Here is a 13,900-nt window from a genome sequence, read left to right on the forward strand (position 1 = left end):
TGAATGAATGAATGAATGAATGGGGCTATGGAGGGAAGGAGAGGAAGCGGCACTAACACTGATAGTGATGCTCTTATCTCTTTACCATCCCAAAGTCCTATGGTTTGATACAAAGATTATCTGACTTCATTAAATGAATTCAGAATTATCTCCTTTTCTTAATGATCTGGAGCAGTTTGTATAATGCTGTACTATTTCATTCTTAAATGCTTGAAAAATGTCACAGGCAAAGCCATTTAGTTCTGCAGTTCTTTGTAGGGAGATGTTTATTTAGCTTCATTTTCTTGAATAGCTGCAGGAATAGTTCACATAATCTGTTTCCTCCTGTCTGTTTTCGTAAGTTGTGTATTTCTAGAAGTTCATCGGCTCCATCTAAAGTTCAGATGTGTTGGCCGGACGCAGTGGCTCACTCCTGTAATCCCAGCACTTTGGGAGGCCAAGGCGGGCGGATCACTTGAACTCAGGAGTTCAAGACTAGCCTGGGCAACATGACAAAACCCCATCTCTACCAAAAATACAAAAAGTTAGCCAGGCACGGAGGTGTATGCCTGTGGTCCCAACTCCTCGGGAGGCTGAAATGGGATGATCACTTGAAGCTGGGAGGCGGCGCAGGTTGTAGTGAGCTAAGATGACCCCACTTTGCCCCAACCTGGGTGTCAGAGCGAGACTCCCATCTCAAGTGTTAAAGTTCAGATGTATTGTCATGAAATTATTCAGTACCCTCTTTAAGATCTTCTGAATGTCTGTAGCAGGGATGAGCCTCTGACAGTGGCAGTTCTGTTCCGTGGCCTGTTTTTGTATAGCCCTCAAACTAAGGATGGGGTATATATTTTTAAAGGATTGCTTTTAAAAAGCAAGGAAGAGGCCAGGTACAATGGCTCATGCCTGTAATCCCAGTACTTTGGGAGGCCGAGGAGGATGGATCAAGAGGTCAAGTGATGGAGACTATCCTGGCCAACATGGTGAAGCCCCTCCTCTACTAAAATACAAAAAAATTAGCCGGGCGTGGTGGTACTCGCCTGTAATCCCAGCTGCTTGGGAGGCTGAGGCAGGGTATTGCTTGAACCCAGGAGGCAGAGGTTGCAGTGAGCCTGAGCCAAGATCGCACCACTGCACTCCAGCCTGGCTGCTACAGAGTGAGACTCTGTCTCAAAAAAAAAAAAAAAAAAAAAAAAGGCAAGGAAGGGCTGGCACGGTGGCTCACACCTGTAATCCCAGCACTTTGGGAGGCCCAAGAGGGCGGATCAGTTGAGGTCAGGAGTTCGAGACCAGCCTGGCCATCACGGTAAAACCTCGTCTTTACTAAAAATACGGAAGTTAGCCGGGTGTGCTGGTGGGTGCCTGTGTCATGGGATCTGTGGTGTGCTGCTTTGCCAGCCAGAAACCTCTGTGGCCGGTGGTGCCTTCACTCGGGTTTTGCTCGTGCCTGCCAGGCCCGTTCCACCCGTTCGGCCTGGTGGGCTGTGCTTGGCTTGGGCTATGGGCCCAGATCCCACACCTCTGAGGGCGAGCCAGGAACAGAGCGGCAAGGAGTGTGTGAGCTAGCAAGCGAGGGGTCCAGCTGCTGCACAGAGCCAGGCACACTGGCTGCGGTGGGGTGGGCAGCTCCAGGCACCGGCACAGCTGCAGCTGCGCCCAGGAGGGTGGAGCTCCCACCCCTCCAGCTTGGAGGCGGGCAAGGCTTCTACTTGTTTCTGGCTCCCTCCAGCTCCACGGAACGTGCAGCCCTGGCTATACCCTACCCACTGCAGCTGGCACCAGATGGGCCACTGCTGCCATCACCTGTAGTCACAGCTACTCAGAAGGCTGAGGTACAAGAATCGCTTGAACCCATGAGGTGGAATTGCAGTGAGCCGAGATCGCACCGCTGCACTTCAGCCTGGGTGACAGAGACCCTGTCTCAAAAAAAGAAAAAAATGAAGCAAAAGCAAAGCAGGACATATGACGGAAAGTACACGTGGTCAGCCTACCGGAAGTATTTACTCTCCAGCCACTCCCAGCAGAAGTTTGCCGACCCCGTTCTGTAGAACCTGTTGTGTCACGTTCTCGATGGTGTCTTTTTTTTTTGAGACTGAGTTTCACTCTTGTCACCCAGGCTGGAGTGCAGTGATGCACTATCGGCTCACCGCAACCTCGGCCTCCCAGGTTCAAGCGATTCTTCTGCCAAGTAGCTGGGATTACAGGCTTCCACCATTATGCCCGGCTAATTTTTGTGTTTTTAGTAGAGATGGGGTTTCAGCACATTGGCCAGGCTGGTCTTGAACTCCTGACCTCAAGTGATCCACCTATCTTGGCCTCCCAAAGTGCTGGGATTACAGGTGTGAGCCACCGCACCTGGCTGATGTTGTTAATTTTTGTCTTTTATTTTCTTCACTCAGGCATGCTAGAGAGTTTCCATTACATTTGTCTTTTCAAAGAACCAGCTTGTGGATTTTTTTCTCGTATGTATGTATTCATATATCTTTGTTTCCGTTTATCTCTACTTTCTTTGTGTTTATCTTGCTATTTTTTTTCCTAGTTTTTGCGATCTATAGATCATTGACGTCTCAGCCTTTTAAAGTAACGCGTGTAGGGCTCTGCATTTCCTGATCTGCACCGCCCAATTCTAACACATTTTCATATGTCAGCTTTTCATTATTATTAGTTAAAAGTATTTTCTAGTGAACTGTGATTTTCCCCCCTTTCACCCTTGTGGAGCAATGTACTGCTTAATTTCCAAACCTTTTTGGATTTTCTGGTCATCTTTTTTGTTATGAATTCTGAATTAAATTTCCAGTGGACATAGGATGCGCTCAGCCGGGTTCGCTGCTCTGGAGTTTGTTGAGACTTTATGCCCCTGTATATGTTCTGTGTGCGTATGTTCCGTGTGCACTGAAGAGACTGCGTAAACGGTACCGGTATGGGCGGCAAATGCATGTTCTTCCGGATGTGATGTCATCTTCCCATGTTGGCTGCAGACATGGTGTGTTAGTCCTAAGCATGGCTGTAGCTGTGACCCTTTCTCCCTCCGGTCCTGCTACTTCTGTTAAATGCATGTTAATCTCTGGGGCTTTACCTTCCTGTTGAGTTGATGCCCTTATTATTAGGAAATGTTCTTCTTCAGTGCTACCAACAGGTCTGGCTTTAATGTCTGCTGGGTCTGATGCTAGCAGAGCCACTTCAGTGCCCTTTGATGTAATATTTATGTGGTACATCTATTTTCATCATTTGTCCTGTTGTTTAAGGTTTTCTCTTGAGTTTCGTTTTATTCCTTCTTCACAAACATTATTTTTGTTTGTTTTGAGACCGAGTGTTGCTCCATCGTCCAGGCTGCAGGGCAGCGGCACTATCTCGGCTCCCGGGAGCCTTCGCCCTGCAGGTTCTAGCGATCCTCCTGCCTCAGCCTCCCGCGTAGCTGGGATTACGGCCATGCGCCACCACACCCGGCTAATGTTTGTATTTTTAGCAGAGACAGGTTTCACCATGTTGACCAGGCTAGTCTCAAACTCCTAACCTCACGTGATCTGCCTGCCTCAGCCTCCCAGAGTGCTGGGATGACAGGCGTGAGCCACCGCGCCCGGCCAGCAAGCATTGTTTTCGATTGGAGTGTTTTGTTGACTTCCATTTCACGTGGTCACTGGCTTTGCTGGGTCACATCCACTGGTCTCTCCTCTTCCCCTCTGACCTTCTGTTGCTTCTCCTTTCTTGCCCCTCCTTTCTGGTTAATCAGGTACAGTATTCGATTCCATTTTTCCCTCTATGTGCTTATTATAAGTTTTTATGCTATTCTTGTAGGCCGGGGGTTTCAGCATTCACCCTGAGTTGGAATGGGCTGTGTGTCAGTTCCGTGTATGTTGTGGGCACCACCAGGCCTGCTGCTGTCCTACATGGTCGTGTTTGTTTATCTGCACGTTTCCCCCACACTTTTCACTTTCTCCTGCGCCACCTCACTCCTCTGTGAGATCACTTTCCTCCTTCACGGGGCTCTGTGTCCTTGGTTGGTCTGGGGACTTCCCTGCTTCTTCACAGCCTCAGCCTCCTCTCCTCCTCTCCTTCTGGGGCTCCAGTTGCATGTACGTTAGGCTTTTCCCAAGTCCTACGCGTTCCATGTGTCTTTTATTCTGTTTCCTGTATTTTCTTTTCTTTTTTTTGAGATGGAGTTTCACTCTTGTTGCCCAGGCTGGAGTACAGTGGCACCATCTTGGCTCACTGCAGCGTCTGCACCCCCCCACCCCCGGGTTCAAGCAGTTCTCCTGCGTCAGCCTCCCAAGTAGCTGGGATTACAGGTGCACACCACCACACCCGGCTCATTTTTTGTATTTTGAGTAGAGATGGGGTTTTGCCATGTTGACCAGGCTGGTCTCGAACTCCCAACCTCAAGTTATCGGCCCACCTCAGCCTCCCAAAGTGCTGGAGTTATAGGCGTGAGCCGCCACTCAGCCTATTCTTTCTTATTCTGCATCAAGCTGGGTATTTTGTATTAAATTATTTTCCAGTTCACAAATCTCATCTGCACTGTTTAATTTTCCCCTAAATCGTTCTTTTGAGTGCGTAATGTCAATTGTTGGATTTTTGTTTTGTTTTGTATTTGAGATGAAGTCTGGCTTTCACCCTAGCTGGTGCACAGTGGTAGAATCTCAGCTCACCACAACCTCTGCCTTCCAGGTTCAAGCGATTCTCCTGCCTCAACCTCCTGAGTAGCTGGGACTACAAGTGCATACCCCGACACCCGGCTAATTATTTTTGTAGTTTTAGTGGAGACAGGGTCTCACCATGTTGGCCCGGATGTCTCAAGCTCCTAACCTCACGTGATCTGCCCACTTCAGCCTCCCAAACTGCTGGGATTGCAGGCATGACCAACCTCGCCCAGCTGCGTTTTTTTATAGGACTTAATCCTTTTTGTTGATTCTAGTTTTCCGGTGAAATTTTCCATCTAGTTGCCTGCATTTCTTGTACACAGTAAGAATTGTTACTTTAAAGTTGACGTCTGCTAATCGCCTGATGTCCTTTTGTAAATTGTTTTTTATCATTTGGTCCATGGGTCCACGTCTAACGTCTCTTATTGAGTTGGTTTCTGTCATTCGGGGCTGCTTCCTGGGATTCCTGGCCCTTTCTTACAGACGGCCAGACATGGTGTGAAAGCATGAGAAGCCCTAAGCAGGCTACTCCAGAAAGGGTCTGGGGACTGCTGGCTGAAGGTCTGCAGTGAGAGGAAATCAGTGCCATCCAGCAGCACCCGTGCCCACGCCAGCCAAGGCTGGTTTACCCCCACACCCCAGGCCTTCCAGGACCTCAGCTGGAAGCTTGGTGTTCCCCAGAACCCTGGTCTTGGATGGCCCTGAAATCAGTCCAGTTTCATCTCTCCAATACACAAGAGGCCAGATTCTAGATTCCATTGTTTTTAGCTTCGTGGCGGTTGTTTTTGCTCAGTTGTGGCCTGGATACACGGCTACTTAGTAGTCAGCAAATATCCATGCGACAGTTCCAAAACTGCCCCCAGAGGCTCCCGGCTCATGAGCCTCTGCCGGCTGCAGGCCCTGCCACCTCCGTCTGCTCCTCCCCAGGGCTGGGAGGTCCCTGTCCTCCAGATCTCGGCCTCTTAGGGCTGCAGTTAGTTTTTTTGATAGTTTTAAAAGTTGTTTTTGATGAAGGAGTTAGTCTGATGTTGGCTGCTCCCTCATATCCACGATGGGAACCTCTGGGGCGTTTTAAACGTTAAATATATTTATTTTTGCATAGCTAATGTGTGTTCACTGTCTTAAAGACGAGGAAAAGGTCATGGAGTGAAAGCCATTCTCCCCTGTGGTCCTCACACACACACTGTCTCCTAGAGGAACTCACAGCCAGCACACATCCTGGGGGCTTCCTCCATGACTGATGCATGTGCGTGTGTGTGTGGGGGGGCGTGCACGTGTGGGGGGGGCGTGCACGTGTATATGGTGGTGGGTACGCACATGTGTGGTGCGGGCAGCAGGTACGCACGTGTGTGGTGTGGGCACTCTCCCATGCATTGATACTCATTTGTCCTTAGTGTCCTGGTCGTCACTCTTACCACACACACAGCCCTGCTAGTATCTTCGCCGTGACCTGTGCCACGTGCTGTGGTAGGTGGGATTGGTTGAACCCATGCCCATGGCTGGACAAGCTCTTGCAAAGGCTTGGCTGCCTGCTGTCTTGAGGACGCCCTTGGGCTAGTCTGAGCAATGTGTGGATGGATGTGGAGCAGGAGCACGAGGCAGTCAGATCAGCTTTAATAAACATAACCCCTGGGACCCCTGCGGAGGCTTGGACGACGTGGGGACTCCTCGAGCCTCCAAGACCAGGCTTGGTGCTGGCAGGAACGGGTGTTGGGATTTGTAGGAGGTAAGACAACAGCACCTGCCAGGCCTGGAGGGAGTCTCGGCTCTAGGGAGGGCACTGGCCAGGTGTGTGGGTGGGGCGGGGTCGGGGCCAGGTTCGACGGGACTGTTGAGCTGGTCCAGCAGAAGCCCAGAGGGTCCCAGTCGCTCAGGGATCACATGTGCTCTGAGGGCTGCACAGTGGGGGCGGGCTGCAGGATTATGCTGGCCCCTTGGGGGTGCCAGGGAGGATTCCATCTCTTACTGGCCCCCACGTCTTCCCCTGCAGCTGTACCCATGAGCGTGGGCACAGGGACTCGAGAGACCAGCGAGTACCTTTCTCTCCAGGTTCCTAGGAGACCAGAGAGGCCAGGATGTGTGCACGGCCCCTCCCTCCCTGACTTGAATGCCCCCTCCGCCTTCATTTTTCTTCCTCCTGGCATTCCTGGTTGGGCTTTTGTGCATTTCCCATGTCTCGGCATCCATGAAATGGGCCGTGTCTTACAGGCGTGTCGTGGTTGAATTTGTGATGGTTTTGGCTTCCCAGTTGTGGCGTGGTGTGGTTAAATTGGTGGCACCTTTGCTCTGTGGCACATGAGAAAATGGCATGCCTTACAGTTGTGGCCTCTGTGCTTCCAGCAAGTACAGCATTGAAGTCATTTCCGGTCTTTCTGGAGGGTGGCAGAGGCACTGCCCCAGCCAGCGCTGGTAGCGATGGGGACTGTGTGTTAGGCGCATACTGGGTGCCAGGCCCTGGGGACATTGACCAGCAGGGTGAGCCCCCCTCTCTACCAGAAGCGCTGGGCCCAAAGATGACCCTGTTCAGGCACAGAACAGGAGGCCGCCCGCAAATGGACCCACGTGGCCACTCTCGATCAGTTGTTGACAAAGGTGCACCAGCTGTTCCACGGAGGAGGTGGCAGCCTTCACAAACGGGCCGAGCAACTGGCCGTCCACATGCACAGCACCAAAACCCCCTCTGCCTCAGTCCCGCACCCTACACAAAGACTGATCGGGAGCTAAGTGGAAAAGTAGCAGGGCGTCGTGTAGATGGTTCTGGTGCCTTTGTCCATAGGCCCGTGGCAGGACCTGCGGGCTGCGTCTAGCCTGGGGCACTTGTGAACAGAGCAGGGATCAGCGTTCCTGTGCAGGCTGTCTTTGGAGCTAAGTTCACAGTTTTCTTGGGCAAATACCTAGACGTATAATTGCAGGGTCATAAGTGTGTGTTGAACTTGATAAGAAACCACCAAGCAGTTCTCCAGAGTGGTGACCATGCCACTCTGCCCTCTCCCTGGTGATGCCAGGACATCGCAGCTGCCCCGCGTCCTCGCCGGCACTTGGTGGTGTCGGCGTGTTTACATTTTGCCACACTGGGAGGTGGGACAGCGTCATGATTCACCTCTATCCGGTGGCTAAGGATGCCGTGTACCTTTTCATCTGCCAATTTCCATCTGTGAGTCCCCTGGGTGGGGAGGCTATGCAAATCTTTTTTGCCCATTCTTGAAACTGGATTGTTTGTTTTTAACTATTGAGTTTTGAGATTTCTTTATATTTTTTTGATGCAAGTCCTTTGTCAGATATGTGATTTGCAAGTATTTTCCTCCAGAGTGTAGCAAACTTGTCCTGTAGTGAGTGAAGATAAGTCACTCACAGATCAGAAGTTTTTCATTTTGATGTATTCCTGCTCATCAATCATTTCCATTGTGGATCGTGCTTTGGGGGTCATGTCTAAGGCTTCAGCTTAACCTAAGATCAGAAAGACCTTCTGCCTGCTGTTTTCTTCTAAACGATTTGTGTTTTACACTTAGCTCCCTGATTAGTTTTTGCGTGGGGTGTGGAGCTGAGACGGAGGGGGTTTTGGTGCCGTGCATGTGGACCGCCAGTTGCTCGGCCCATTTGTGAAGGCTGCCACCTCCTCCGTGGAACAGCTGGTACACCTTTGTCAAAAACTGATGGAGCGTGGCCGTGTGGGTCTGTGTGTGGGTCTGTGGTGTGTGGGTCTGTGTGGAGGTCTGTGTGTGGGTCTGTGGCGTGTGCGTCTGTGTGTGGGTCTATGTGTGGGTCTGTGGCGTGTGCATCTGTGTGTGGGTCTGTGGCATGTGGGTCTGCGTGTGGGTCTGTGGCATGTGCGTCTGTGTGTGGGTCTATGGCGTGTGCATTTGTGTGTGGGTCTGTGGCGTGTGAATCTGTGGTGTGGGTCTGTGGCATGTGGGTCTGGTGTGTGCGTCTGTGGCATGTGGGTCTGTGGCATGTGGGTCTGCGTGTGGGTCTGTGGCATGTGCGTCTGTGTGTGGGTCTGTGGCGTGTGCATTTGTGTGTGGGTCTGTGGCGTGTGAATCTGTGGTGTGTGGGTCTGTGGCGTGTGGGTCTGGTGTGTGCATCTGTGGCGTGTGGGTCTGCATGTGGGTCTGTAGCGTATGCATCTGTGTGGGTCTGCGTGTGGGTCTGTGGTATGTGAATCTGTGGTGTGTGGGTCTGTGGCATGTGGGTCTGGTGTGTGTATCTGTGACGTGTGGGTCTGCAGCGTGTGCATCTGTGTGGGTCTGCGTGTGGGTCTGTGGCGTGTGAATCTGGTGTGTGCGTCTGTGGCGTGTGGGTCTGCATGTGGGTCTGTAGCATGTGCGTCTGTGTGTGGGTCTGTGGCGTGTGCATCTGCGTTTGGGTCCGTGGCATGTGCATCTGAGTTTGGGTCTGTGACGTGTGCATCTGCGTGTGGTCCTCCTGTTCTGTGCCGCTGACCTGTCTGTCCATTTCCCTGAACCGGGCAGGCTAAATGACTACAGCTTTACAGGAGATCTTCAAATCCGTGTGATTTAGCACTTTTTCTGTCAGTTTGGTTTTAAGGTGTACATTTCTATGTCATCAAGGACTGGGGGGTCCTTTTCTTGTTCTGCGTTTTAACAAATGGTATATACTTTTAGGAGTGGGCCTTCCCCTCTCCCTCCCCCCCCACCCCCCCGCCGAGGCTCTGCTGGGCTCCACCAGGTGACCCTGCCACTCACTGGCCGCCACCCATGTCTGCAGGGACTCCCTTGGTGGGGCTGCCTGTGTGATCTCTGAGGGTGTCACCTGGGTGAGTCCTCAATGACACACTCCAAATTGAGGACGGGAACGGGGCTTGCCACCCAGGATGTGGTGCTGTCCTGTGGGCAGGGTTCTCGAGCGTTCTGCCTGGGGAGGGTGTGGAGCCCTCAGACCCCAGTCAGTGACTGGGGAGTTGAGAAAGGGTCAGGGCGAGGCCAGCGAGACCTGGTTTCCCTCCGGACCCGCATGACCCCTCCTCCCGACGTTCGTGCGTTCTTTCTGAGCATTGTGACTGTGGTAAGGTGCACAGAAGGTTGGCCACTGCAGTGGCTTTTACATGCACAGTTCCGTGGTGCTGAGGACGTCCCACTGTTGTATGAGCATCACTGTCATCGGTCCAGAACTTCCCATCTTCCCCAGATGAACCTCCCATCCCCATGAAACCATCCCTCCCGTTCCCCCACCCAGCCCGGGCACCTACCCTCTGTTTCCCACCTCTGGACCTGACGACTCCAGGGGCTGCCTGTGAGTAGAGCCCCAGGACGTGTCCCTCTGTGTCTGGCTGCTTCCTGAGCATGGTGTCCTCCAGGCTCAGCCGCCCTCTGCCAGGTCCCCTTAGTGTCTGCAGAAGGGCCTAGAATGCACGCTGGGGCTCCTTCTGGATCCCTGATGGCCCCACCCCCACGTCCCAGGCAACATTTGTCCTTGTGTTTGCTTTGCCCTGTGTGTTCAGGGAGGCTGCCCACCTCACACCCTTCGGTGGCTGGGCCCTGCTACCTGGGCGGTTGCTGCTCTGGGCCCTCCTGTTGTGAGCCTGGTGTTCCCTCCCCTTGGGGAGGGTTGCTCACCTCCATGCAGTTGGCTCATTGCTCTTTATGAGCTGTTCCCAGGTGTCGGCATGCCGAGAGGTTTGGAGGGCACCATCCTGGCACCTGAGTTTCTTCACAGGGCTCTCGAGGATGAAGGCGGCAGTTTTGCTATGGTGGCCAATCCTGGGGTGATAGGCCATGGGGTCCCCCAATACCCAAGACCCAGGCTCAGGACGGACCTTGGTGTGACCAATGGGGGCCTCTTCCCTGCTCACATGCCCATTGAGGGGCCTCCTGCCACCCTGGGAAGCCAGCACTGGCCCCGACTCATGGGGCCTCTGAATGGCCCATCCAGGGGCCACCAGGGATGAGTCATCTTATCTCTGCGTGAACAAGCCTCTCTCCGGATTTTCTTTCAAAATCCAGTTGTAACTTGGACCTTGAAGCTCAGCTCCTGTGGAGGGCGAATTGGGGGCTGGGAGGGGCGGCTGTGGGGGGGACATCTGAGGCACCTTTGCAGATGAGCCTCGATGGGCGCGGGTGTGTGTACCCCACGGCAGCCCGTGCACGGCAAGGCAGAAATAGAAAAGGGTTTTTGGCCGCCCTGGTGCTGACAGTCTCTGGCTCTTGGGGAGTGCGGCAGGGGCTGGGCGGGGGGGCGGGCGTGCCGAGCGCAAACAACTTCTGCTGTTTGGAAAAACATCTCGAGACGAGGTGGTTGTGGATGGGGAATTATTTCTGTTGGTGAACTCTTTATGTAAATGCCGCGCACTGCGCTGCTCCTCTGCGTGTGTAATCACAGCAGGCTGCCGGGGGTGGGGGTGCGTAATTATGTTTTAAAATATCACCCAGATTGTTTTGCTGTGTTCCCTGAGCGCTCGGGTAATTCTGGGCTTTTTCTGTGGTGCTCAGCCCGCCGGGAAATGCCACCCGACCCCTGTAGCGGCCAGGCAGGGGCTGTGCACCCAGCTTCCAGGGACCCTTTCTGGCCTCTGCTTGGGTGTCTGTGGGCCTTGGGAAGCTCCCCCTCCTCCCTGGAGGGACTGACAGGCGCAGCGTGCACCACGCTCACGCTCGTCCTGGGTGAGTGGGTACCTGGGGAGGGAGTATCCGGGCGACTCGGGTGGGTGATTTCAGACCCCACGTGGTTCTCAGGAGTGGAACCCACATGGCCTTCAGTGGTACTCTTGCTGTGGATTCGGGATGTGGGTTCCTCAGTAACCTATATGTTGGCCCCCCGGGCCCGGTGGCTCTGCCCCTCCCTGACAGGGGCTCGGTGCAAAAGTGACTCCTGGTGACTCCGGGACCCTCCCTGCCTCCCGCCCTCCTGAAGCTGCTCCACAGCGGTCCCCTTGGCAGCCCCCATGCCCCAAGGCTAAGCCACCCCTTCGGAGTTTTTCTGTGACTCTCCATGGTGGGGGTCATGGTTTGGAGGGATGGGGAACAGGGACAGCATGGTCAGGAGCACCTGCCTCTGAGCATTCTGACACGGCCGTGGGCAGGATCTGCATGGAGCTGCCTGCCCTGAGCCTGCTGGATGCACAGGTTCCACCCCGCCCCTCACTCTGCACATCTAGGACCAGCAGATCCTGCAAGCTGCCCCCCACCCCAGGACTTCCCATCGCACTGAGCCTCCCGAGGGAACTGTGTCCTGCCCATGGCAAGCAAAGCCCAGCCCTGGATGGCCCCGAGGGCCTTTCCCACCAGCAGGCCGCCCTCGTGCGATCGGGCAGGTGGAGGCTGGACTGTGGGGCCTTCCCTGCAGGCCTTGCAGCTCGGCAGGGTGGGCAGGGGGCCCAGCCTGGGGCAGGGGGATTCCCTAGTGAAGGCAGCAGACCAGATGGGTGGTCCTCTTGGGGCCTTGCCTTTTGTGCTGGGACACGGGAATGAGGGAGGCGGTGCTCTGCCCTCACCTGGGCAGGGTGGCCGTTTGGGCAGCCTGTCAGGCTGGGGTGTGAGGCGTGCCGAACCAATGTCCATGGTGGCACGTGAGTGCTGGGGGCCCACTCACGGGGGGCGATCTTGACCCTGGGGCCCTGCCAGGCTGTGAGGACCCTGTGTGAGGGTGGGGCCTGCAAGGCGGTGGAGTCATGGCAGGCAACAGGGAAGTGGGGGGGCTGTGGGAGTGTGGGGGCCCAGGTATTGGCAGGCAGGATTTGGGAGCAGGGCTTTGTTTCCTTGGCTCCATGCACCTGGTACGTGCTGGGTGTCCAGCAGGTGGTCGTCGGATGAGGGTTCCTGGCTGCTGTCTGCCCCCCATGGGGGTGCCCTGTGCGTCTGTCTGCAGGTCTTGTGGGTGCAGGGTCCCTGGCGGTCATCTGCCCTAGCTGTGGTTTTTCAGGAACATTCCCAGATGGTGAGGGGACGGTGTGGCGGGGGGGGGCGCGGGGAGGCTGCCCCTGGTGGTAGTGGCGCGGCTGACGGCCCGGCTGTTGGCGAGTGTTTAGGGAGCTGCTCCTCCTGGGGCCGGTACTGTCCCGGGGCTGAGTTCTTGGACACACTGAGTCCTCATGTCCTTGCCTGTGGGTCGGGTCGGGTGGCCGTGCCCCACTGCCCGTTGCTGGGAGCTGCTGGGAGAAGAGTTGGGAGCCACAGCACCTGCCACCCCCGTCCAGCTCCCCACCTCACCTCCACCAGGTGGTTTTTGTGGCCCCACCGGTGGCCGCCCTGCTGGCCCCCAGACCATCCTCCATCCTGTCTCACACTGTACTGTCCTTTGGGGGCCCCAGTGCTGAGCTGTCACTCCTGCACGGCTGGCAGGCTCTGCATACACCTCCCGGGAGCCAGCCCAAAGCAGCTCATTCCCTGGGCCTGGCCGGACAACCCTCCTCTCACATCTTCTGCTCACTCATTCACAGGGGCTTCCCTGTGAGGGCAGAACCAAGTGGGCAGGAGGGCACCAAGTGGGGAGGGGGCAGGCTGATGCCAGTCTGACCCCAGGCCAGCAGGAGAGTAGCACAGTATGGCCTCACCTGGGCCCAGGTGGGCAGAGTGGGTCTAACCCAGGGCCTGGGGAGCATGGAGGACAGGTGGGCAGGCACAGAGCAGTCTGGCCCCTGGTGCCCACCTGACCAGGCTGGTTCTGGGCCCACAGTGCAAGAGAAGCCTGAGCCAGTGCCCCTGGAGAGCCGCTCCTGCGTCCTCATCCGCCGCGACCTCGTGGCCCTGCCTGCCAGCCTCATCAGCCAGATTGGATACCGCTGCCACCCCAAGCTCTACTCAGAGGGGGACCCCGGTGAGAAGCTGGAGCTGGTGGCAGGTGAGGCGCCTCCCACCCGCCTATTGTATGCAAATGTCCTCACTCATTTATATATTTTTTTTTGCAGAGCTCTGAACAATGTACTCATCACCAATCAGTCAAAAAAAAAAAAAAAAAAAAAGAACATCTTAAATTTCCTGTAATTTCCTTTTAGAAGAATGTGTCATTAAGAGGAGTTATTCAATTGAATTAATTTAGCATTTTAATTGAATCCCCTGGGCTGGCCACGCTCCTGACTGGCAAGGGCTGCAGTCACGATGTGTTTTAATGTAGGTCACAGATAGAACCATGTTTGGTGTGGGTGCCAGCGCCCCTGCCCCGAGTGTGCACTTGCAGCCTTCGAGGGTAACAGCCAGGTTCCGAGTGGTTGCTGTGGTCAAGGCGGGTTCTTCTGGTGCAATAAACATGGCTGGGCCCAGGAGCCCATGGGGCTGAGCTTCACTTGGGAATATTTACCTTTCCTGCTGGATTCTTTTTTTTTTTTTTTTTTT

General features: G+C 54.6%; 1 protein-coding gene across 4 annotated transcripts in view; it reads left to right on the forward strand.

Moving 5' to 3' along the window:
• Positions 1-13,900, forward strand: part of NACC2 (NACC family member 2) — a 46,554-nt gene that overhangs the window by 23,287 nt on the left and 9,367 nt on the right. For all 4 annotated transcript variants that reach the window (XM_032261909.1, XM_032261912.1, XM_032261910.1 and 1 more), the window contains one exon: positions 13,245-13,409. In XM_032261909.1, coding sequence (XP_032117800.1) covers positions 13,245-13,409 — 165 coding nt within the window. The remainder of the gene's footprint in view (positions 1-13,244; positions 13,410-13,900) is intronic.

The sequence above is a fragment of the Sapajus apella genome, unplaced genomic scaffold (assembly GCF_009761245.1).
Source record: "Sapajus apella isolate SASKATOON/1434 unplaced genomic scaffold, GSC_monkey_1.0 scaffold126, whole genome shotgun sequence".
NCBI classification, from domain to species: domain Eukaryota; kingdom Metazoa; phylum Chordata; class Mammalia; order Primates; family Cebidae; genus Sapajus; species Sapajus apella.